This window comes from Dendroctonus ponderosae, unplaced genomic scaffold (assembly GCF_020466585.1).
Source record: "Dendroctonus ponderosae isolate FM_Combo_2020 unplaced genomic scaffold, Dpon_F_20191213v2 Dpon_F_20191213_2, whole genome shotgun sequence".
NCBI classification, from domain to species: Eukaryota; Metazoa; Arthropoda; class Insecta; order Coleoptera; family Curculionidae; genus Dendroctonus; species Dendroctonus ponderosae.
Window position 1 is genome coordinate 14,754,119 of NW_026018165.1, and position 22,365 is coordinate 14,776,483.

The following is a 22,365-nucleotide window of genomic DNA, read 5'->3' on the forward strand; positions in this document are numbered from 1 at the left end:
ATTTTCGAATGAGTCAATTTGTTTTTTCTATTGGGTTTAATTTGCATTATCTATATCGTTGCTAAAAGTACCGAATTTGCTAATTACACCTCAATAAAACTTATAAAGATAAAGCAAATATACATTTGAGTAACAGATAGTATTCACTTCCTGGTCTTCCTCCACTTCATGACTTCCGAGTATTTCTTGTTATCCATGACCGAGGTACTTTTTTACATGAACTGTTTATGTATACTGTGACTCATTGGCGAATAAAACCCACATTTTCTTAATCTAATGGCTTGGATTAGGCTGGATCAAACGTAAGTTCAGTATCAATTTTTTTATATTTGATTTTTCATTTTAATGAATCACTTATTAATGACATCAAATTCAAAATATTGCCATTGGAAAAGTTATCCAAAATGCTTGAGCTTTTTGGGCTCATTTGAAATGAAACGGAACTGCTATAGTATGTACAAATTTATTTCATTATACTTACATTTAACTAACATTGAGAGGTTTTATCACTTCGACCATAATAGGAGCTATTTACAAGTAAATATATACAACAGTTACACATTTAGAAATCACCTGGATCCTTTAGTGAATTTTAATGGCAATTCAACAAAAAAATGTAAATTTGTATTTCGATTTTGATTAATAAACTGAACTTGCCAACATAATTAACCTCTTACTCTTAAAGGAACAAGTCTTTCATTGAACACAACTTTTTGTATAACTACTTGAAAAACAATCATTGTTTAGGCTTAAAATTAAGTACATTTATATATTCTAATTATTTAAATACATTAACATACAATATAACTTTTTACAATAAGTCTTAAGTACCTAAACGTAGCAATCAATACAGAATAATAATAGCAGCACCAGATACCTATATCTAAACAACAAATAAATACTTTAAATAATTGTATAGTTTCGAAGTCTATCACAATTTTAACAATGATTTCAATAGTGACTTGTTTGTATACAGTAAAGAAAAATTTACAACCATTTACTAGAGTTTTGTCAAGCAGTAGTTTATAAAAATATTAAGAAAAGTTTACACGCATATAAACGACTGAAAAATAATGTGGTAATTTTTCTTTACTCATACTGTAACAGAACGCGCATAACTTGCGACTGATAATTTAAAATAATTCAACTTCGAGTGTATTTTGAACGACAATTTATTAAAACTATTCTACTGTAATCGGACAATATAAAAATCACAATGGTTTTACCCTGGTGATTTGAAAAATCGTTTATTTTTCGAACCAACTGGGCAAATCTCTAATAACGCATATTTTTCGACGTTAATCGAGACAGAGTAAACCATCAAATCTAAAATCGCACTTGCTCTCAATTGTTTTTATCAGTTTCAATAAAACTGTAACTTTCTGTTCATTTAACTTCTTCGGTTCAAAATTTATCTCCAACTGCTTCGATTGGAAGATTTTAAATGGGACAAGTAACATCAATGGCAAAAAAGCCTCTCATAACGCCAATCACAAATCAACAGTCACAAATCGGTTCAGTTTGGTTTGATTAATGTGTGACTTTCTTCACTACTTTTTTGTAAATTACCCGAAAGCGTTTGATCTTTTGCTCGTTTTCGTTTGAAAAAGCCACATTTGTGCAGTATCGCCACTAGGAGAATAAGGAGTAAAACACCAGCTAGGACGGCTCCTCCAATTATCCACCAATTGATTTTTGAGTACGACGGGATGATTTCGGGATAAACTAACGTTTCCGCCTGAAAAATGCATAGAATTTTTGATATTTGGAAAATATTCATCGAGATAAAAGTTACTATTTGCTGTTATTGATTAGACAATGTTTATAAACAGTTCGATAAAGCAATGGTTAACTTAATGGCTGCAGCTTTCGTTTTGAAACGTAAAGAAGCGCGTTTTGGCAGAAGCAGATTAATTTAGAATTAAAACTTGTTTTTTTAATGTGTAAAGTTTCAATCAATATTGATGAAAATGTGTTAAATCCGATTCATTGCAAATTGAGGAATTCAATAAATTTCACTTACTGAAAACCCAAATATTTGCTCGGGCTTAGTGATGAATGTTTTATCCAATATTTCCACTTGAGCATGGGAATTGATTTGTACCCAATCGACATTACTGTAGTCTTCAACCAACGTTGCATTCCAGATTCGCGACTTTATTTCCACATACACTTGCATCTGCTTCTTAAGGCCCCCGATTAGACACTCAATGTCTACGCATCTGGCCGATCCTTTACAGTCCTGCAAAATGAACAAAATAATATTAATAACAAAAAAACATTATCACGAAATTCTTGAATATAGACCAAGTATGTTTACACGTGAATAGTAATTACCATAACAGTTATCCGTCTTTTGATTCCCCCTTTTTCCACTTCTTGAGACTCAATAACCGATTCCACTTCCCGTCTTTTCCTTCTTAACACGTTGTTGAGGGAATCATTTTCGTTTCGGAATTCTGGTGGGAGCAGCAAGTTTTCAGGTTCATCTACGCTGGGTGTTAGAAGGTCCAGCTTCAAAGGGTTCACTATTTCTTCTGTAGTGTTGGCAATGTAACAAAGCGTGCCCGCATCAGTTGTGGATCCTGTAAATTTTGACCTTCGTTGAAAAATTCTGCATTTGTGGCGTTTTAATTAGTTTACCTAAAACTTCGGGCATTGATTCCAGATAAAGTAGCCACTTTCCTTCATTCCCGTTTCTTCCAGGCCTCACTTGGTACGGCCACTGAATGTTCACTTTGACTCTGGGCAGGTCCCATTGTCCTCTATTATCCAGATAATATCGATGGATCACTCTTGATCCAATGTCTTCTAAATGGTTCATTGCCGACTCTCCAACGACTTTGCCACCAAAGAACAGATTCGTCGAACCCTTTCTGAAATGATTTGGCTTCTCTAGTTCAAGTAGACGATTTTACTGGAATTCTTACCCAGTAATACTGAAATCGGCAATTTTTTGAAGAATTGCGGTCAGTTTTACTTCGGTCCTCTTCGACTTTTCCGTCGATGTGGAGTTCACTTTCAACATGAGATCTAGGGTTTGGTCTTTGGTATTTTTCTTTATCTCAAACCTAAGTTTTAAATTAACACTAGCGTTTCCACGGAATGGATTTCCTAAGTCGCAGACTACAAGCGTTTGGTTCTTGAATGAGCACTTTACGTTGGTCTACAAATTCGGTGTTGAAAAAATTAAGCTTTCGCCACTTTTGCTTGAAACTGGTGAATCTTTCGGGCTTTAAGACCGTCAAGGGATTTTTTTAAATGTTAGTCTAGTTCTTCAGACATGCGTTGGCATCGCACGACCATCTAAATTTCGAAGGACTCGCCAGTTTCAACAAAAAAATACTTACATGTTGATTTTTTTCAGTCTTCAGGTTAATATAGCTAAGAGCTGTGGGATGCACTACAAAAAGTTTGGCTTCGTAAGCGGATTCTAGCTTGTTGGAGATGTTGGCTTCCAGAACAAACTCCTGATCGGTCATGTTCACTGCGTACTCTCCCTTGGAGTTTTCTATTTTTACAAACATTAGGCATGTAAAAACCTTGTTTAAAAGCATTTTCTGCTACTTACTCTTGAAGTTGGTTCCAGCTATCAACTCCAAGTAGCTTATACAAACATCATCATCTCCACAGTCCTTTTGGAATGTTGCCTCGAACTCTTTAATCGATGTAGTGTTTAGAATGGCAGTGTGCGGTTTGCTGTCTTCCTCCAAAGTGTATTTGACTTTGAACTTAATGGGCGAAAGAATATCGCTCACTCCCTCCTTGATATAAACCACTTCCCGCTGGCAATACGTCTTCGATAAATCCTCCACTTCGATAGTCTTCGTATTTACGTTGGTTCTTTTGTTTGGATACTGCGGGTTGCGGAACCAAATCCTGGGAATTATTTTTTGCAGCTCTGTTATGTGGTAGACGATGGAAAACGTTCTTAGGCTCTGATCTTTGCCCACGATTGTAAAGCAGGGCTTGACAACAAAACTGAAACAGACCATGTGGAATAATCGCTCTAAAGTACAATATTTCAAGCCATACCAGGTGTTATTCTGATTGCCAGGGTCGGCTGCGCAACCCTTTCTAGATACATTAATGTTGAACATGTCGCTGCTTTCAATTTTAATGTTGATGTCGATGATGGGTCTGGTCAAAAATAAAAGTGCCCTCTCCGATTCGTAAGCACCGACCAGCAAATCTGGGTATCCATTTTTGTCCATATCTAAACCACCACTGAGAGAGTAGCCGAATGTGCTTAGTTGTGGAAATCTCATTATCTGATAAGCAAAAAGAAATAAAGTGAAGAAATAAATAAAATAAATGAACAGGCGAATGTTTTTGACTGTGAAAAGCTGAACGCACCTGTGATGGTTCAGGTTTGAGCCCTTGACTGGAACCCAGATAAATATAAACCGCTCCATGATCCCTTTCATAGGGAGCACCAATGGCAACATCATTATAACCATCCTTGTTGATGTCACCAATGGAAGTCATGGAAAATCCGAACCGCGATTGCTCGGTTCCGAAGAAAACCGCATCCCAAGTGCCGTTCGGGTTCGTTAAGTTCCAATTCTTCAGATTATAGTAGACATAGACGGCCCCACCTTTATTATCTGCATAGTAGAATGGAGCACCAACGAGGAGATCATCAAATCTAGATCAAAGAATTAGCGGGATTTACAACAGTGTTCTAATCTCAAGCAAATTCAGCATCGGAAAATTACCCGTCGTTGTTGACGTCCTCAACTAAAACCTCGTATCCAAAACTGGACGCAAACTGTTGCCCCGTCAGTATCAGCGGTATACTCAGTTCTTCATTGGCAATGTTATCGCGTTTTTCGAAAAAGTACACTTGGCCTACCATTTGAGATCTAGGCGCTCCTGATACATAAGTGTAAACGGACTTGCTCAATATGTGGCCACCTCCGACACTCATACCTAGGAAACATCGTATTTAAGCCGCTAAAAATAATATTTCATTTGAGCCCTCACCTAGATAACTGTACTTGTCAATAGGCAGAGGATTATCATTTAAGGGCCCCCTATAGATTGTCTTATCCCTATCTATAAAAGACCCTTCCACCACTTGGGAGAACAGTGTTCCTCTCCAAGTGTATGGGCCGGGGGCTCCTACTAGAGCACTGTCTCCTACAAAGGAGATACTGGTGCCTATCTGACAGAACCCATACTGCTGATGCAGTCTGCAAAATTCCGTTTTGAATTTTCCGAATAAATATTAGAGGAGGCACTAACTTTTCTGTGGGCAATCCTTTGCAAAATTGCAGACTATCCGTTGTGTGCAGGGTGTTGTTCAATAGGTAACATAGACCTTGACCGTAACGGAATTTGGAAATGTCTGGACTTTGAATGTATCTATGGGCACAGACCAAAACTTGTCCTCCAGGTTTTTGGGATTTAACTGACACTCCTTAAAATATGCTGCATTATATCAATTACAGAACAAATACTGTAGGAAAATTAATTACCAAGCCATTGACCCTCTTTGATTTCATCTGTTTGTGGAGGAAGTAGTGACTGATCCAGACTGTCCAGATCATCATCATAATCAACTTCATTGACTACAAAAAAATTACGAAAGTTACAAGTGAAATGTTTTTGGGCAGATTTGGTGAAACTATGGCATCAACAAGACTCAAATTAAACTCGGGTATTTTACCCAACAAATTTCAATGAAAGGAAAACTTTTGCCTTGCTTGGTAGCCCATAGTTTCATCAATGATTGTGGTTAGTTCGTCACAAGAGAAAGGATATTGCTTACCACAAAAGTGAGAAGAAACACGTAACAAATAAAGGAAAACACGTATTCTAATTACAAAAAATACATACATAAAGATAGCAAAAAGAATTTAAGTATCAATTACCTGAGTGGAATATGAAAATAAAACATATGCTTAATTAGCTCTTTTTAATCAAAATCACGCAGCAGCTTTGTAAAAAAATAATGCATCAGCAAACAATATCCCTTGGTTATTAGAAATAACAGCAAAAATATTCTACAATTACAACTTGTGCTCGTAAAACCCTTTCAGAAAAACCCTTTTTGCTTTGATAAAAACACTAATTAATTTTCATAAAAAAATTAATATCAACTTTAGTTTCTAAAAGGTTTATTAATACTTCAGATTCTCTATGTACAACAAATGCGATTTATTTACAGAATGCCTGCCTAAAGTCGCTCAAACAAAACAAAGCCTAAAACTGTAACACTAAGTGAATAAATCAATGCAAATCGTGATAAAATGCAAAAAAACATCGCAGGCGGTGTATATTAATTATAAAGGAAAACCATTCGTTCAAACCAAGTAGTGAAAATCACATGGAGGAAAAAAAAATTAACACAAACTCGAAAAACCGAGATTCTGCTAAAATTATGTCAACACAAAACCCAAAAGCGGATTTCAATAATTCTGTCGTGGTCTCGTGAGTTAATCAACGTTAAGACAATAAAATTATCGTTGTTATTGGATTAAATCAGATTCAAAAAGCTGAACACCCCAAAATCTACAGCGTTATTTTGGCTGTTGTTAACCGGCTTGGATATGGCGGATTTTAGTAGTTAACACTTATTCTTAAACAACAGCAAATGTTATATAGTTTCTGTATGTGTTGAAAACGTCTGGGAATTTTAAATATTTTTAACACTTCAGGTTTCAAAAATAAATTAAGTTTGTAAATTATACAAGGTGTTCGGTTAATAAGTAAGTAAACTTAGAATGTATCAGTGTGAATAAATAACCATCGGTTTGATTAGTAAAGAATTTCCAGTTTTACATTTTTTCAGCTTTTCATATTTTCATTTCAAGTCTCTGAGGAAAAAATCCGCTGTTTTTTTTAGACGTGAGAATTAAGACGTCTAAACAGCTCAGAATAATGCCGAAGGCCGTTTTCCAAAAGTTGATTTTCCGAACACCTTGTAAATAAATTACTTTGAATCAATTCAAACAGCAAATAGAGCCATTAATTAATGATCGAAAAATAGCACTTTCTCATTTTTTCAAGACTCCAATTATTGAAGTGAATCGGATCTTTTGCTTTTTAACAGTAGAACATCTTCAAGTAAATTAAAATATTTAAAAAAAATGGAATTATCAATGAATAAATGCAAAGATAACAGCAAAATTTCAAAAAAGTGAGCAATTTGTGGTTTAAGTAAGTTCTGTTATTAACTCTTATTAGGTCAGATGTTGCTATTATTCTCAACATTAATTTAGGTTTAGTCACGTTAAAATAGTCCACTGTGTCAGTGTAACTATAAATTGTATAAAAATGTTTCAATGTCCAGATAAACTGCCCCAAGAACATTGTAAATTTGTTGTTAAAGTCGAAGACCTTAGTTAGTGTAATTATCCCCAACGTACCGTATTATCAAGTAATCATGCAAATTATTTTCGACTTGTTTATGTTTGTTTTATGTAATGTATAATCTGTTTTATATTATTTTTAATAAAGTGGGAACATTTTTTTCCAAACAGTCAAGAACGGGCGAACATCCTGGAAAATTAAATTAAACTTTAACAGAGTTTGACAAAGTACGTGTGTTGTTACCATATCTTATCGTTCAGCAAATATATGTAAGTTTCATCAGTTGCAGCTATGCAAAAATTTTCGACTTTTACGTAATAATTCCCGGTTAATTCCGAAAATAACTTAATGAATTTTGAGTGCAAAACACATAAAATAATAATTTTATAAGGATTTTCCGAGAAACATTTGATGTTTATTTACATGTGATAGTGTATCTACATTTTATTTAATTTACAGAAGCTCTATTTACAGACACTACAGCTACACGTTCATGGTTGGAAATTTGGGTACAGCAATGAAAATTACAAAATAAAAGCTTCAAAAATTTCAAGTTACAGCCACTAATTCGATATCGGAAACTCCGTTGGATCAGATGGATTATTTCTTAAAAACAGATGCAAAACAGCAACATTTTTTGACTGAGTTTTTTTGTGCACTTTATTAAACCGGTGACTAAGTGAATCACATGTAAGGACTATCTGTAAACTTCGACATGGCAAAAATATGGCCAATGAAAATCTAAAAGCCAGCCACAAATAAAGCTTGATTTTCTTATTTTTTTTTGGAAACAACCTTTATAAAAAATGAAATACAGTTGCTGCAAATTTGGCTAGAATTTCCTAATTGTAATCAAAATCGATCCTCATTATCAGGTTGTTCCGTTGAATGTCCTCGATTCGTGGAATTGACGATAAAATGGGCTTTTCGCAGGTAACTTTTATCATTTTGTTGTTCCAAAGGGGAAATTGCTGGAGTTTACCTAAAACAACTCCAAATAAAGTTTTCAGTTCGCTAGTTAAAGTAAATGTATGAACGTTTACCTCAAATCAGACGAACCAGATTTGATATAAGTATAACTTTCAACTGTGGAAGTTGAACGTTAGAAATGTAATGAGTGAATGTTGCAGTACCCAATTTTCCGAAGGCAAATCTACACTCTACATGTCACCTGTAATATCGGGCATCAAAACCACCGCGCGAGTCTACTCGTGCAAGTGAGGGCATGCGACTAATTAAAAAATCAGCAAAATACTCATGCTATTACCGAGGCGGCACCATAAAACTCAATTGGTACCTCTCGTTTGGTTCGAGACCACCACTTACATAAATACCTCCCTCCGGCCTCTGCAAGTGAATCCCGAAAACAAAAACACAAAAATTACTCGTAGAACTTCCGTCTCGTTGAATTTAGTTTTATGCAAAAGAACGCCACTCCCTTTTGGGCACAAAATAATTTTTAAATTAAAGTGAAAAGAAAATAAAAATATTTGTTTTAACATAACGTCTGAAAAATATTTAGGTCTCCGGGTAATTGATTCTAAAAAAATTGTACAGTGTTCAAGTGTGTGAGTCAGTATCGGTCTGAAACTTTCAGTGCGCTTCTTTTGCAAAAACTTCTATCTAGGACATAAATCTACACAAAAACTCCCAATTATCGGTGTTGAAATTTCAAAACTAAACACTCCCCGATAAAAAAGACGCAGACAAGTTTGTACACTTTCAATCACTAAACTCCAGTTTTATGAAAAATCACACCTAAAGCGTCTAAAAATGGAATAGTGTCTTGAAAAGTGTAATCACGCTACTAAAAAAACAGTTGCATAGGTCAGTTGAAATGGAAGAACTAAATACTTAAAGTGGAAAACATTAATTGAAGAAAAAAATGCGTTTGATTAGATCTTCCATTTGTTTCCGCCTTTATAATCCATAACCTTTACACAAAAAACTAATCGAGGCAAGTAAAAGCGATAATCCGAAGAAAAGCCCGTTAGGATTAATCTCGACATCATTAAACACTTCCTTGCCTCGAATAAAAAAACAACAGACAAATAGGCAAAAACTAACACGAAACATCTAACTGTGTGGGGTCTATAACCTCGCTCTATTCCTCTAGTGGGATGTAAACAACACTGATCGCTCCTAAATATGACTAAACATATAACTTCTATATCATTTTTTTTATCTAAGAAGGCTCAATCTAGAAGAATCTAAAAATGATGCTAGAAAGTATGAATACGTACGCCGCTGTCCATCAGTCTCAATTTGGATGCAATCCTGATCCAACTCAGAAATGGGGCATTTGAACACTGCTCCTGAGTAATTGGTATCTGGCTGCAAGTTCTGACCTAAGGGGGCACCGACTAATAACCTGAAACAAAACGCTATATTAATTTCATTAAAAAAATGTGGAATTAAATTGTGTTTTTTTATATTGCAACTTTTGTTGTATATGTTTTCTTTCGAAAGTTATATGTTTTCCACTGTCTTTATTTGCCTTAAATGCTGAGATTTAATGGGATTAAAAAATTTGACTATTCAATTTTTAGCAACTTTAACAATTTTTCCATCTCATACAGTGTTTCTACGCATGTTTAGATTAATAACGCCATAATACTACCTTTCCGATTGTTTTATGCTCTAAATTTTTCAGGGCATTTCTATGAAGTATGAAGTCAAGAAGAAGACGATCGCGTTCTGCTTGCAATAGCAACAAAATACATGTCATTCTTTGTTGGATGTTGTTTTCTGAGGCAATAAAGTAAATTTTGATTGCAATATGGACTTTTCAGTCTTTACTCTAGCACTTTTATATTAAATTGGGCTCAATTTATTAAAAGAACTTCAAAGAAAGTAAATGAAAATACAGTTAACTTTAGCGCTTAAAGCGAGAAAATGAAAAGATGGCCAATAAAAAGCGAATATAAAATCTTGAGAAATATACTATTTTGCGCCGTCACTGGATCAAATTTTAGAAGGTAACATGGTAAAGAAGTATCTAAAAGAATATAAAAATTCAGTTTTTCAGCTAAAAATCTTCTGTGTGTGTGATTTTAGAGCTCAATACATAGTTTTAGGCCTAACAAGCTTCCTTATTCATAATAAATGGGGTGTTTGAGACTATGGTAAGAAAAATGTCGTCGATTAAAGACCAAAATTACTCGAAAACCACTCAAAATAGGGCATAATTTTCGATTATTTGGGTCTCAAATTTCTATTGTGCTTTTTAATCAGATGGGTGCATTTATTTTGGGAAAAAATCGTATAAAATGTGAGGTATTTTGCGTTTTTTCAAAAAAATAGTAAACGTAATAGTGAATTTTGAGCTCGTTAGATTCTTCTCTTCCTGACGATAATCTTGGTCATTAGAGCGATTTGATTTTTCTACGAAAAATAGTTCTAAAGTTCTTTTACTGTTTTCATTTGTGTTTTTTAAGCTCGTCGCATAGTCTTCGACCTAACAAGCTCCTCTTGATGTATACAAAAAGTGTTTGAGTTAGGATTTGGAAAAATATTGAAACAGGAAATATAAAAATATATTAAAATCATAAAACAAGTATTCAGAAAATTTAGCTTGAGCGATAACTTTAGTTCCGTATTGAATATTTTTTTGGAACGAAGTGTGTATGTAATTATTAATTAAGGCCAAGCGCTTTCGACAATTAAGTCATCATCAGGGCCGTTGCCAAATCAGAATCAAACAACCCCCAGAGCACCTAACAAAACATGTCAAACAATGGTTAAAAATAGTCAAAACTAGTTAAAAACTAGTTAAAACGGTCTAAAATGGTTAAAACTGTATATGACAAACTTATAAGAAAACAAACAGAAATAAAAATAAAAATAAAAGAACTTGACTGGGGTCGGCCTTATCAGTACCGCGACCAGTCTGATAAAACTGTTCTGAAGAAGCAGTTCTTCTTGGCATACACCTTCTGATATTTTTTTAAACAAATTCCGCACCTATAAAGATGGCTTAATATGCAAAAAATATTAATAAATACATGGAAAAATCCAGATGAAAGGAGGATGTGCCTCAATCCATCAGCACCCTGAGAGAAGATGACGTTGAAATCCCACTGAGCTAAATTTCCAGATAGTATCCCTCCACCTTGTACCATAGGATAAGATAAACAATAGGCAAAATTATACTCTACCCATGAGAATAAAAAATGACACCGTGCCCGTGGAAACGTTTGTTTGAAAAAATTGTCAAATTTTGTCAAAACTCCAAAATGCGTAAATCAAATTTCAAGTTGTGCTTAATAATGTGATAATTTTTTTAATTCAAAATTTTACGTATTATTCGTTCCATTCTCGGCATGAGCCGATCTTGCTCAAGGTCCGGCTGTAGGCACATTCCGGTTAGCGTATACTGCGGGAAAAAAGGTAGGAGTAGAAGTCGTAGGAGAAGAAGCAGTCGGAAATGCAGATCCAGATTCAGAAGAAGGAGGTGAGTGTTGAGATTTTTCAGCTTAAACTGTTGATTTTGATCGGGTCTGCGTGCTCGATGCAGTTATTAAAAACCTTTGTTTTTTATGGATTTCGCGACAGAACTCTGCAAAATAGGGGAATTTTTTATTGTTCTACTCTATCCGAAATCATAATATTGAAAATGAATTTATTCAAATAAGTATAGATAATGTAGAAATCAGTATTTACTTTAAATCATGAAATTTAACAATTGGCTTACCTGAAGCTAATACATTTAGGTAATAAAACCCAATATTGTTGTTACCTTAAGAAGGGTGAACCGTCATGTTTCTACTCCAAAATCAGCAAAAATTTACATTAAATTAATTGATTCATACATTTCGCTCTTTATGCTGAAACTGTGATGTCACGTAGAATATGCTTCAAATGGTTTTTCTGATATTGCTTCGTTTTTTTAAAGATCCAGTCGTCGGTCATGTGGAAAACGATCTCGTAGGAGATCCAGGAGAAGGAGGGGGCGCAAATGTAGACCAGGAGTAAAAACAAAAAACCCTTTCCTTAACTACTTGCGAGTGTTCAGGAAGAAACACTGTCGATGGCCTCAAAGTAAAATTGCGGTGGAAGGCGCAAAATGCTGGTAAGGTTTAGAAATTAATTGCCAATTGTGCGGCCATTCACGGTTTATCTATGCTAGGTGTAAGATGAATGACCAAGAGAGGCACAAATTCTATAAACAAGCATGCAGTATGAGGAAGAAAGGTAAGGGGAAACGTAGACGACGGAAATCTCGATCGAGAGGTCGTTGTGGGAAACGTAGACGAAGAAGCAGAAGACGCAAGAAGAAGACCTGCCCCATGTAAACGCTGGACGTATCTGGATGTTGGTAACAGAAAAGTTTCAAAATATGTATTGCCGTAGTGTGTCATACCAGTAAATGTCTTTGGATAATTTTGCTGTTTGCTCCAGTGCCTCTTTTAAATCTATCTGCTTAATAACCGCGTGTTACATAACGCTTGCACTGTTCTTGAAAGGAATACTTGTTCAATGATATTCCGTCATTCAGTTGCAAAACATTAGTGTCACAGTTGTGTTTTCGAAAGTTTTCGAAATTTATCGTGCATTAATATAAAGGCCACGAATGGTCGCCTACGTGTGAAGTTTATTTTAGTGGACTGAAAAACATCCAATGGAAAACTATGCGACAACAATTAATTATTTTAGTTTTGCGTTTAGAAATTAGAACAACGAACGTTGCAGAGGCATTTCTTTCAGCATATGGTAACATCGACGTTTATTCGTACTAAACTGCTGAAAAAATCAACGTTATACTGGCAAATTTTGGAACTGAATAAATTCTGACTGCTGGGAGTGAATTGATTTTGTTTGAACCGGTATTTAATGGATCTTTTTCCATTCGGGGCTGCTACAGGGTGGCAAATGAAAATGCAAAATTACTGAAAGGGTATCTCGATTATTTGCAGATTGGTTTAAGAAAATAAACTTCTTGGTTTTGTATTTCCAAAATTTGGGGCTCATAATGAAGCTAAAACTTCACAATCGAATTGAAAGAAAAATTCAATATAGCGACTTGCATAAATGAACAAAATATTAACTAAACTTCACTTAGTTGAAAATCTTCCAAAGTCACAGACTTCGGGAGCAATTCTGATTTGGGTAATTTTTTATTCATTCTGAAAATCGAATTTTAGTCTTACATTGTTAAATTAATTAAATTTAAATTAAAACAAAATCGCTCAAAGCAATCAGTATCCAGTTCAAAAGTTAGGGCAAATTTGACTGTGTAACTTTCATTTTGTTGAGCAGTTTAATTCAGATTTGAAAATCGACATTTTATTGCCTGTTTCGTAACTATATTTCTCCAAGGGTATCAGCAAAGATATTCATCTCATTCTCTATAAATCACAAATACATTAGTTGTTTTCCGCCAAGTTGAGTAATAATAAATAGCCTGCAAAAGTGAACATCCGAGGGTTGATACAACAAAGGCAAACGGGGCTGAAAAGTGAATCTATTGAGGGTGGTTGTAAGCAGCGTGCCCAGAAGGCCATTTTCGTGACCCACTAATGATGAAAAGATATACAGGATGGCACAGGAATTTTATTTTATTTTATTTTATTTAATAAGGTATTTTAATTAAGAAGGCGTTCACTATTGGGATTTTGGGCCTTGATTTATGCCAACATTTCCAGTTTGTATCAATCCCCAGCCAATCGATCTGAATGCTCTTTGGAAACTTTGAAACTTTTTATACTTTAATTTTTCTTTACCGTCCGATTTTTTTCCAATCTCTTGATCAATTGAGTAAAATTGGAGTTTTACTTTTAATCTCTTACTGAACGCGTTCGTTTTATTTCAATCATGAATTTCATTATTCTTTTTTCACTTGATTAATGTAGAAATCCAATATTTTCAGTAGATTTATTTGACGTTTTCTGATTGAATGATTGAATTTCTTGATTGATTTCTGAATTTTCTACTTCGCTCTTTTTCAGTACCAAATAATCAATTAATCTACCCTAACTTTTTTTAAATCCAAACTTTTAGCCGAAAAACAAAATTGAATATACTGGTATTTACTTCTTGTGCAGATCTCTCTGTATATTCGACTGAATATGTTCAATAGTTAATGTAATTGGTCGAAATACAATGCGGGTGCACCCCAATGAAATCCGAAAAATATCTATATTATTCCCATCTGGGCTAATTGATCTCGAAAGGAAACTTTATTCGATCCTTGACAGCTTTGCTCTATTTAACAGGAACTGAAGATTGCAGGATAAGGATTAGGGGCAACTTTTAATGATATTTCCATGCAATAAATTGTCGTTGGCATTAATTCAGAAGCGCTAGAAGAAGGAATTTGTTAATAAACTTCTGTTAAAACCGATAAAATATTCCTTTCTGTGTTCTTTAGCAACCCGTAATTGTTTCTTGTTCTTAAAGTGTTCAAACAAACTTATCGACTGGTTTGATCAATGATGCGGAGTTCAAAATATATGCTGGCCATATAATCTATTGAGTATCAGATCTTAGCAATGTGCATCAGTTGACCCAGATAAACTAAAGGTATGTTTATCAGGATTTGAGGTATTTATAAAATTAGTACGCAAGCATTGTGTATAATTTGCCGGTATTTTTATCTCCGCAGCTTTAATGCGAGCACTCGAAACTATCAAATTCTTCCCAATTTTATTGAATTGAAGAGAAAAAATGTATGCAGTACGTTAAACAGTTAAAGGTGTTATTCAATTGGAGAAAACACTCCGTAAAACCATATCGGTTCCATTAACACATTGTGATTTTAATCATAATAAATTTCATAGATAAAAATATATTAATAATTAATACAAAAGTTATCGTTGAAATGTTTGTCAAATTTATCTTGGCACGAAGGTTCATGGACCTGGAAAATCTGGTAAATTTAAGTAAAAACCAGAGATATCACGTCCGACTGAAGGGCGCCGTTGAAGCGAATCATTGAATATTTATATCGAGAAGTGGTTTCTTTTAAGTCTATGCGAAGCAAAGAAAATCAAAATTAATCACTGTTGCGGAAAAACTTGCAAAAGGAATTGCTAAGAAAGTTACCCTTTTAACTGGAATGTTGGAAATGTCACGAAATAATGCGATTGTTCTAGAAATTGCGTAGTTGATAACTTTATAAAGTTGCCGAAAGGGCATTTATACATTCAATTAACATAAAAACCGCTATCTCGGCGATATATCGCGTTCAAGAACAATGGCTTGTAATTTCGCGATTATCCGTGCAATGTATGTTAGGTTTGTTATTTCAATTCGAGAGCACTTTGAATATGCAGACATAAATTACCGGGTCTCAGATGAATATCGTAACAAACACCGATGAAATGCGCAAAACGATGGATGGATTAATTATGAAACTATTAAAATATTGGATTTGTTTTTTCGTTCAGTCAAGACGTAAATTCTCACAAAATTTTTCAATCTAAACAGTTAATTACAGTGTTTTTCAGGCTGAAGCATTTAAAAACTGAATTCAAAATTAAGTAAATTGTGAAAGTAAACGCGTCAAAGAAACTAGAGCAACAACTGGAAAGAAAGCAGAAAAAAATTGGGAATATGCGACTCTTTCTGTTCTTAGTTAAATTGGACTAGCAAGAGCAAGCATTATTTGCATAAAAACACATTTTTCCATATTATATTCACGAGATTCCCTGTTTCCATTTCCGTTGAAGACAAAAAATAATAATTTACTCTGTTCCAGTAGCTTTGAACAAAATTCATCGAAACGGTTTCAGTTGCGCAAATTTATATCAGCAAATGAAAAAAGCACCAAACTATCATTTCGGTAGCAAAACTTAATATTTAAATAGAAATTTTCGGTGCTTTTTCCACAAATTACCGTTGACTATTATTTTGTATATATTGTAAAACTTTATACTTATCATGAAAATGCAAAAAAATTGTGAATTAAAAAAAAGCGAAATCTAAACTTGAACTAACGTTTAAAAACTCGTCAACAATTGATACAACAGTCTTGACTTTCCGACTACCTTAGTTTTACTTTGAGTAAAGAATGTTTGAAAGAAAACTTGTCGAGTGAAGAAAATTGAACCTTTCAACATTCCAAAGTGAAAAATCGTCAACAATTGACGAAAGATGTAGAAAAGTGACACTCACAGAAATAATGGACACAAATTTCCTCTGTAGAATGGCATAAAAAGAGACGCACCAACTGGTCTACTCTCCAAGTAAGAATTTAAAAATTGCAATTCGAGATAAATTAAGATTTCAACATTTAGTTTTAAAACTCGCCCACAACCAAGAAAATACAAATAAAAGTGGTTATTTCTAGAGATAATCGAACTTATTTGTGGCTATCGAACGGAGTAAAAACCATTTTTTTTTTTAGTTAGGAACTTTTGAAAAAAAACTGTCGATTGGGAACGGTGAAAATTGTAACTTTCAACATCCTATTTTGAAAAATCGCCAACAATTGAAGAATCGGGGTAGCAAAGTGATATTAGCCAATTATTTGCATTCGCCATTATAGGGGCATTAAACATAACTTTCTAGCTGCCATCAGTTTTGAGGGAGTGTTTTTTGAATAAAAATTTATTTCGTGAAAAACTGAGATTTTTACTTTGTTTTTTTTCAATCGCCTAGATTTACTTTGTTGGTTCCATTACAAAATATATAGAAATAGATGTAAATTTAATAAAGCAAATAAAAATTGATTAACAGTCCACTAAATTTAATCAAAAATAAAATATTGTAGTTATATATTTTCTTTTTTAAGTGGACATGTCCTGAAACTTTAGATAGTACACACACGCCCTTCTTGCTATTTTTTACGACCTCAACCTAATTATCCAATAAAATTGTATGTTGGCCACTCCCTGTAACTTTTCCTATTTTTACAGTGCAAAGTGCCATTTTCTGAGCAAATTTGCTCGAGTGCGTGTCGTATCAACATTTATTTAGCGTTTTTCCTTCGTGATTGCAGAAATGTTGCAACTCGACGCCTAAAGCCCATTTTTACCCAGATCGGACCAAATGGCAAGCTGTGGGCGAAAATCGTGTCGTTAGTTTCTCCCCAGTCGATTTTGCAGAGGTGTGAAGTGAAAGATTTATTTCGATTTATTATCCATGCACCGACCGAATACAATCTGTCCCGTATTTTAGTTCCTGGTATCGCCAGACAACACTTCCAAGTCGAACGAATCGTATTTTCATATTGTCGTGATCGACATTATCAGATTTTCGCATTCATTCTCTTCTAGAACTGGAAAATTCCTTGCTTCCATTCATTCTTCAATAATTAATTCTTAAAGAAATCTTCGTTCATCCTCTGCAAACTCCGCAGTAGCAAAAAAGAACCAAATACTTGAACGAAAAATTTACTACAAATACGTTTTGAAAACAGTCAACGTTCAAATACTAAGTTGAATTCAAATAAATACTAATCAATTTAAATGAACGGAAATTGAAACATGCTGATAAGTTTATGGGGGCCTTAAGTGGCTCTCAAAAGTGGCGTGCCACACGTCCAAATTTAAATTAATAATAATGAAAAAGGGGCACCGGGGCCGACTTTCCCAGCGACTGCTCATATTGGGAGTTGTTTGCTGCCTTTTGCGGCCTGAGTGCTGTTGGATTTGTTATCTCCTCAACAAAAGCTAATTAAGAATTTCGTTCGATTTCCATTTAAGACTCTCGCTGGAAAAAGCAAGTCAGTATCAGGAGCTTATGTATCAGATTATAGTAAAACCTTTACATATTTTCTATCTGGGATCAGGAATTTTATGTAAAATGTTGCATGTTAAAATGTATATAATTTTCAACTCTTCGAAAGGGAATTGTGATACAAATCTCCCATTAAGAACGCAATATTTTTCTGAATATGAAAAACTAACTTAGAGCAACAATATTTTAATTGAAAAAAATATTTAATAACAATTTTCATGGAAGATGTGTTCTTCTGATGATGAGACAAAACAAAAAAAACTACAGAATAATCAATATTGTTTTATTGAAAATGATACTTAAAATACCAAATACATTTCCACTTTAAAGTCATTCACTTTTGGCTTAAATAATTCCACTAAAACAGATTCTAATTTGCAAAACGTCTAACAGCAACGGTCAATTAAAATGAACACTTTCAGGCTTACAGACTACTATTAATTTCTTTCTCTGAACTATTGATCGATAAAATTTCTGTTTTTGCATTAAACTGCTGAAAGTAAGGCAGCTCTAAATACAACTATTTACATAAATTTGTCGTTTATTCTTACAAGAGATTTGTTCGCAACATTTGACCAAATAAGGAAACTGTTTAATATTTACGCAGGCTTTAAATTGATTTAGAATATTTTATACTGATTATTTACATCTTTTTGAAGTGTTGCATGTACCTACGTTAATATATTTTTATTAAAAGAACAGATAATGTGAACAAAACACACTCGGTTTGCTACATGTACTTACAACAATACAAAAAATTAATCAAATTGAAAATTTTCAAAAGTGGTTTGAATTAAATTAATTACCTGGCACTGAAAAGTGTAAGTGTTGAACAATGAATTTAAGTTTCCCACAGTATGAAGTCACAATAATACAATAAAATTAACCCAAATAAACTACAGTTTAAATTGAACAACGACTTTTTCGCGCTAAAATTATAATATTCCTTTCCTTGGATAAAACGCTATTAAACTACAGAAGTGCACTAGAAGACAATGAGAAAAGTATGCTGTGACAAATAAACTAAATAAATTAAGTGAATATTAATCTGTTACTTTTGTCGTAACTCTGCACATTTAAAGACTTTCTCGTCTTTCCTGATTTCAGTGAGCATGCCAAGAAAATAAAACAATCCATAAATATTTCATCGAGACTGAAGATTTTTATTCATAAGATTTGATAGCTTTACTTCCGAAGCCTTTTAGCTTGTTATCCCATTTGCAAACAAACTGAACTGGATTACTAACATATGCTTTAACTGAGCTTATTTTTATGAGTTCACTTCCACTTCCTTCCAGGTGCAATAAAGATGCCTAAAATATTGCAGAAAACCGATGAAAGTGCATTAAAAAAACTGTTATTCCAACAGGGAAGTTAATCAATTTTTCCTCACGCTATAGTAAAACGTGACAAATCTACTCATGAACTTATGTGGTCTAGATCGAACTGAAATTGGTTTAATGGCGACCCAAGTTGACCTAACCCATATATTTTCCAACACATAATTACAGCCGAACCGAATTGATTCTGTTACGATTTAGATAAATATACATCGCTAAATTGATACTAATTCGGTTGTTTAAACTAGTCTGGGATTGATCAAAGTTTCACTATTTCTGAGTCATGATATGAGTGGAAAACTTTCTAATGGACATTTGGAAGCTTTGATGAGCTTCCTGGAGTGACAACCTGTTAAGAATATTTTTCCAAATGAGCAATTTAAAAGATATTTGCTTGGAAAACTAAAATATCTAAATTTGTTCCCAGATTCGCCTCCCATCTGGATGTTGTATACTTTGATGTCTGTAGTTTTCTGTCTAGTTTATTAAATAAAGCAGACACTTTATCGTGTTGACTACTGACGGTTTATTATCTTTCTTATTAGAAGAAGCTGATTTCATTGAGGCCAACTCCATAATAAAATGTTTACTTACATTTATATTTGGACTTTTTACCAAACCGAGCGACAAGAACGCAATTGGAAAAATGTTTCGAATAATCTAGTTCATGTTGCTAAATTTAAAGTATGGTTTTATGAGAAGATCTTACTGAGTTATTGCTATTTGACCTCATTGAGTGCCTATGAAATGCGTGTATTAGATAATTTAATGTTTTTGAATTCGACATTTTGCTATCGGAAGTTTGTCTTAAGTAATTGGCTATTTATTACGAATACTTAAAGCTGGTGCAAACTGATGGATGTAAATATGTAACATCTGGACCATGTGAGAACATTTTCAGTTGGTGTTGGAACTCGAAAAATATATTGCATTTTGCACATTTTTATAAAAAAAATAATATATGCAATAGATAAGCGCGCGTAAATTTAGCTTATTGAAGCTTTTGATTTCACAGCGAATTAATCATAAACCACTAGCACTGACTGTTAAAGATACTGTAAATATGTCAGTAGCCCATGAGATTATTTATTTATTTTATTAAGTGTTGGAAACTTTATGATTCACATGCAAGTACTTCAAAACTGGGAAAATTTTATTTGAAAAGTTCTGATTCGGTTGGTTGAGAAAAAGGAGTCACCCCAGATTCATGATGACAAAGTGGTTAAATGTGAAATTGATTACTTAAAACTTCTGAGGAAAAAATATTAAATTTGGTGATGATATTTAAATAAAGACCAGTGAATCTGGGGAGTTTTATTTTAGGTCGTCGTGAAAAATAATTTCTTCTAGACGTTTTCTACTAATTATTTTCTACAACGGCCTAAAATCGCGGTTTCCGAATGGCAGAGAATGGCGAAGAAAACACGATCCAAATGACAAAAAATTAAGTAACAAGTTGAAATAGACGTTTATTTTCTTTTACTGTTAGAAAATTTCTAGAATTATTGTAACTGTATTTGCAGTTAAAAATCACAGAGATCCGTTTTTTAAAAATCTACGTCTCAAATGTACCGACTAAAAATGCAGACAAATTTAATCGAAATATTGGCAAATAAATAATCGGTTCCTGGACAAAGCAAAATTAAACCAGCATACATTATGCGGCCGAGAAGGTAGATCGAAAAGTTCAACAGTTGACGGGTAGTAGGTGTTATAGCATTTACGTAGCAATTTTGTGCATTCAACCCATCCGCTCATTACATAATAAAACAAAGAAATATTGGATGGTGGTGTACCTTCTTTGGTACTAAATAATACGTTTACCGGCAGACAAGAGCCATTATGAGCCTCGGAAACAACGAAGCCGTCATTAGCACACCTACGTGAAATTCGGTTAAAGGTGCTAATTTTTATTCTTTGTGCACGTTTCCGATTTAATGGGTTACAGCACAAGATAATCATGCCCTTTACCTTCCTCAGTACACACTAAAGTTGTTTCCTACCGTGAAAAAAATGTAAAAAAAAAACTCGTTAAGAAAAAGCTAATTTTTAGCCTCAATATCGATGAGTACATCGAATATATCCATATTACATCAAATTTTTCATTGTGGCTTTCGTAGAAAATACCTTTTTGGAGTTCCATTAGTGAACAGTTTCAAAGGAAAGGGCCACCAACAATGGAAGCAATTGAACTTGTTCAAAATTAAATACATTCTTTGACTTCACGCTATTTATTTCTAAAGGGGATTCATCCCAAGGAAGCCGTATTGTATGGGGGCTAAAAGCCATAACTGTAAAGATAAATTAATGCAAGCTTACCTAAATGCATTGGCAAAAGTTTGGACAAATGGTATCGAAGCAGCACAAGACAAGGGACAAACGAGATAATTTATAGGAAAGACGAATGAAAATTTTCAATTGAATTGATTACGCTCAATAACCTGGAAAATAGGACTTAAAACCAGATGAAAACAATAAAATAGAAATCTTGAAATCAAATCTTCAAACAAGGGAAGTCGAAGACATTTGTATGTCTTCTTGGAGATTGTCCGCACTCACCTCACATTCATGAACATTTATCACGGGATTTCAGATGCGGAATGATTAAATTCATTAGAATCATGCCATTTTGAAACACCAATCAAAACAATTATTATGGTGTAAAAAAGCCCCCGCTAAAAGTTATTTGACTTGAAATTGAAAAAAAGTTTAACATCCTGTTTATATTGCTCATAAAAATATTGGACCTAAAATTTCATTTAATTTCTTGTGGTTTTATTAATCTCGTTTACTTACTGGCTGCTGCGTCTGTTCTTTTAAAATCAATGAATTTTGTAGTAGAAAACCTCTGGAAGTATTGAAACTAGTGAGTTTTTCGAGTGCATCAATCACAGTGGCCGCGAACTTTCTTAAAGTAGTTTCAATTTCGCTTTTTCTGGAGATTCAGCTTCAGGCTCTTGCTTTGCTTTTAAAGCCGCGATAAAAATTGACTAATGTTGATAAAAACCAGCTAAAAATAGGAATCTTC

General features: G+C 33.8%; 2 protein-coding genes across 2 annotated transcripts; one reads left to right on the plus strand and one right to left on the minus strand.

The window, feature by feature from the left end:
- Positions 1–447: 447 nt before the first annotated feature.
- Positions 448–9,786, minus strand: LOC125503398 (integrin alpha-PS1-like; the record flags this gene model as incomplete). Its single annotated transcript, XM_048663674.1, has 15 exons — positions 448–1,738; positions 2,024–2,242; positions 2,338–2,585; positions 2,644–2,876; positions 2,931–3,166; positions 3,351–3,511; positions 3,572–3,981; positions 4,036–4,271; positions 4,357–4,648; positions 4,719–4,932; positions 4,987–5,195; positions 5,248–5,422; positions 5,481–5,573; positions 8,644–8,664; positions 9,561–9,786. Coding segments are annotated over 15 exons (3,195 nt in total), but the record flags the coding sequence as incomplete, so codon positions are not given.
- A 1,713-nt stretch (positions 9,787–11,499) lies between these two features.
- On the plus strand, positions 11,500–12,699 carry LOC125503509 (protamine-like). The gene is made up of 3 exons (XM_048663988.1): positions 11,500–11,770; positions 12,212–12,388; positions 12,446–12,699. Exons 1-3 carry the CDS (start codon positions 11,640–11,642, stop codon positions 12,609–12,611), a joined length of 474 nt encoding a protein of 157 aa, XP_048519945.1. The 5' UTR covers positions 11,500–11,639; the 3' UTR covers positions 12,612–12,699.
- The last annotated feature ends 9,666 nt before the right edge of the window (positions 12,700–22,365 follow it).

Excerpts from the sequence above, each read along its gene's own strand:
- LOC125503509 (XM_048663988.1), top strand. The coding sequence starts at position 11,640 with ATGAGCCGATCTTGCTCAAGGTCCGGCTGTAGGCACATTCCGGTTAGC. Across the intron at positions 11,771-12,211 it reads TCCAGATTCAGAAGAAGGAG|ATCCAGTCGTCGGTCATGTG; the intron begins GTGAGTGTTGAG and ends GTTTTTTTAAAG. Across the intron at positions 12,389-12,445 it reads GTGGAAGGCGCAAAATGCTG|GTGTAAGATGAATGACCAAG; the intron begins GTAAGGTTTAGA and ends TATCTATGCTAG.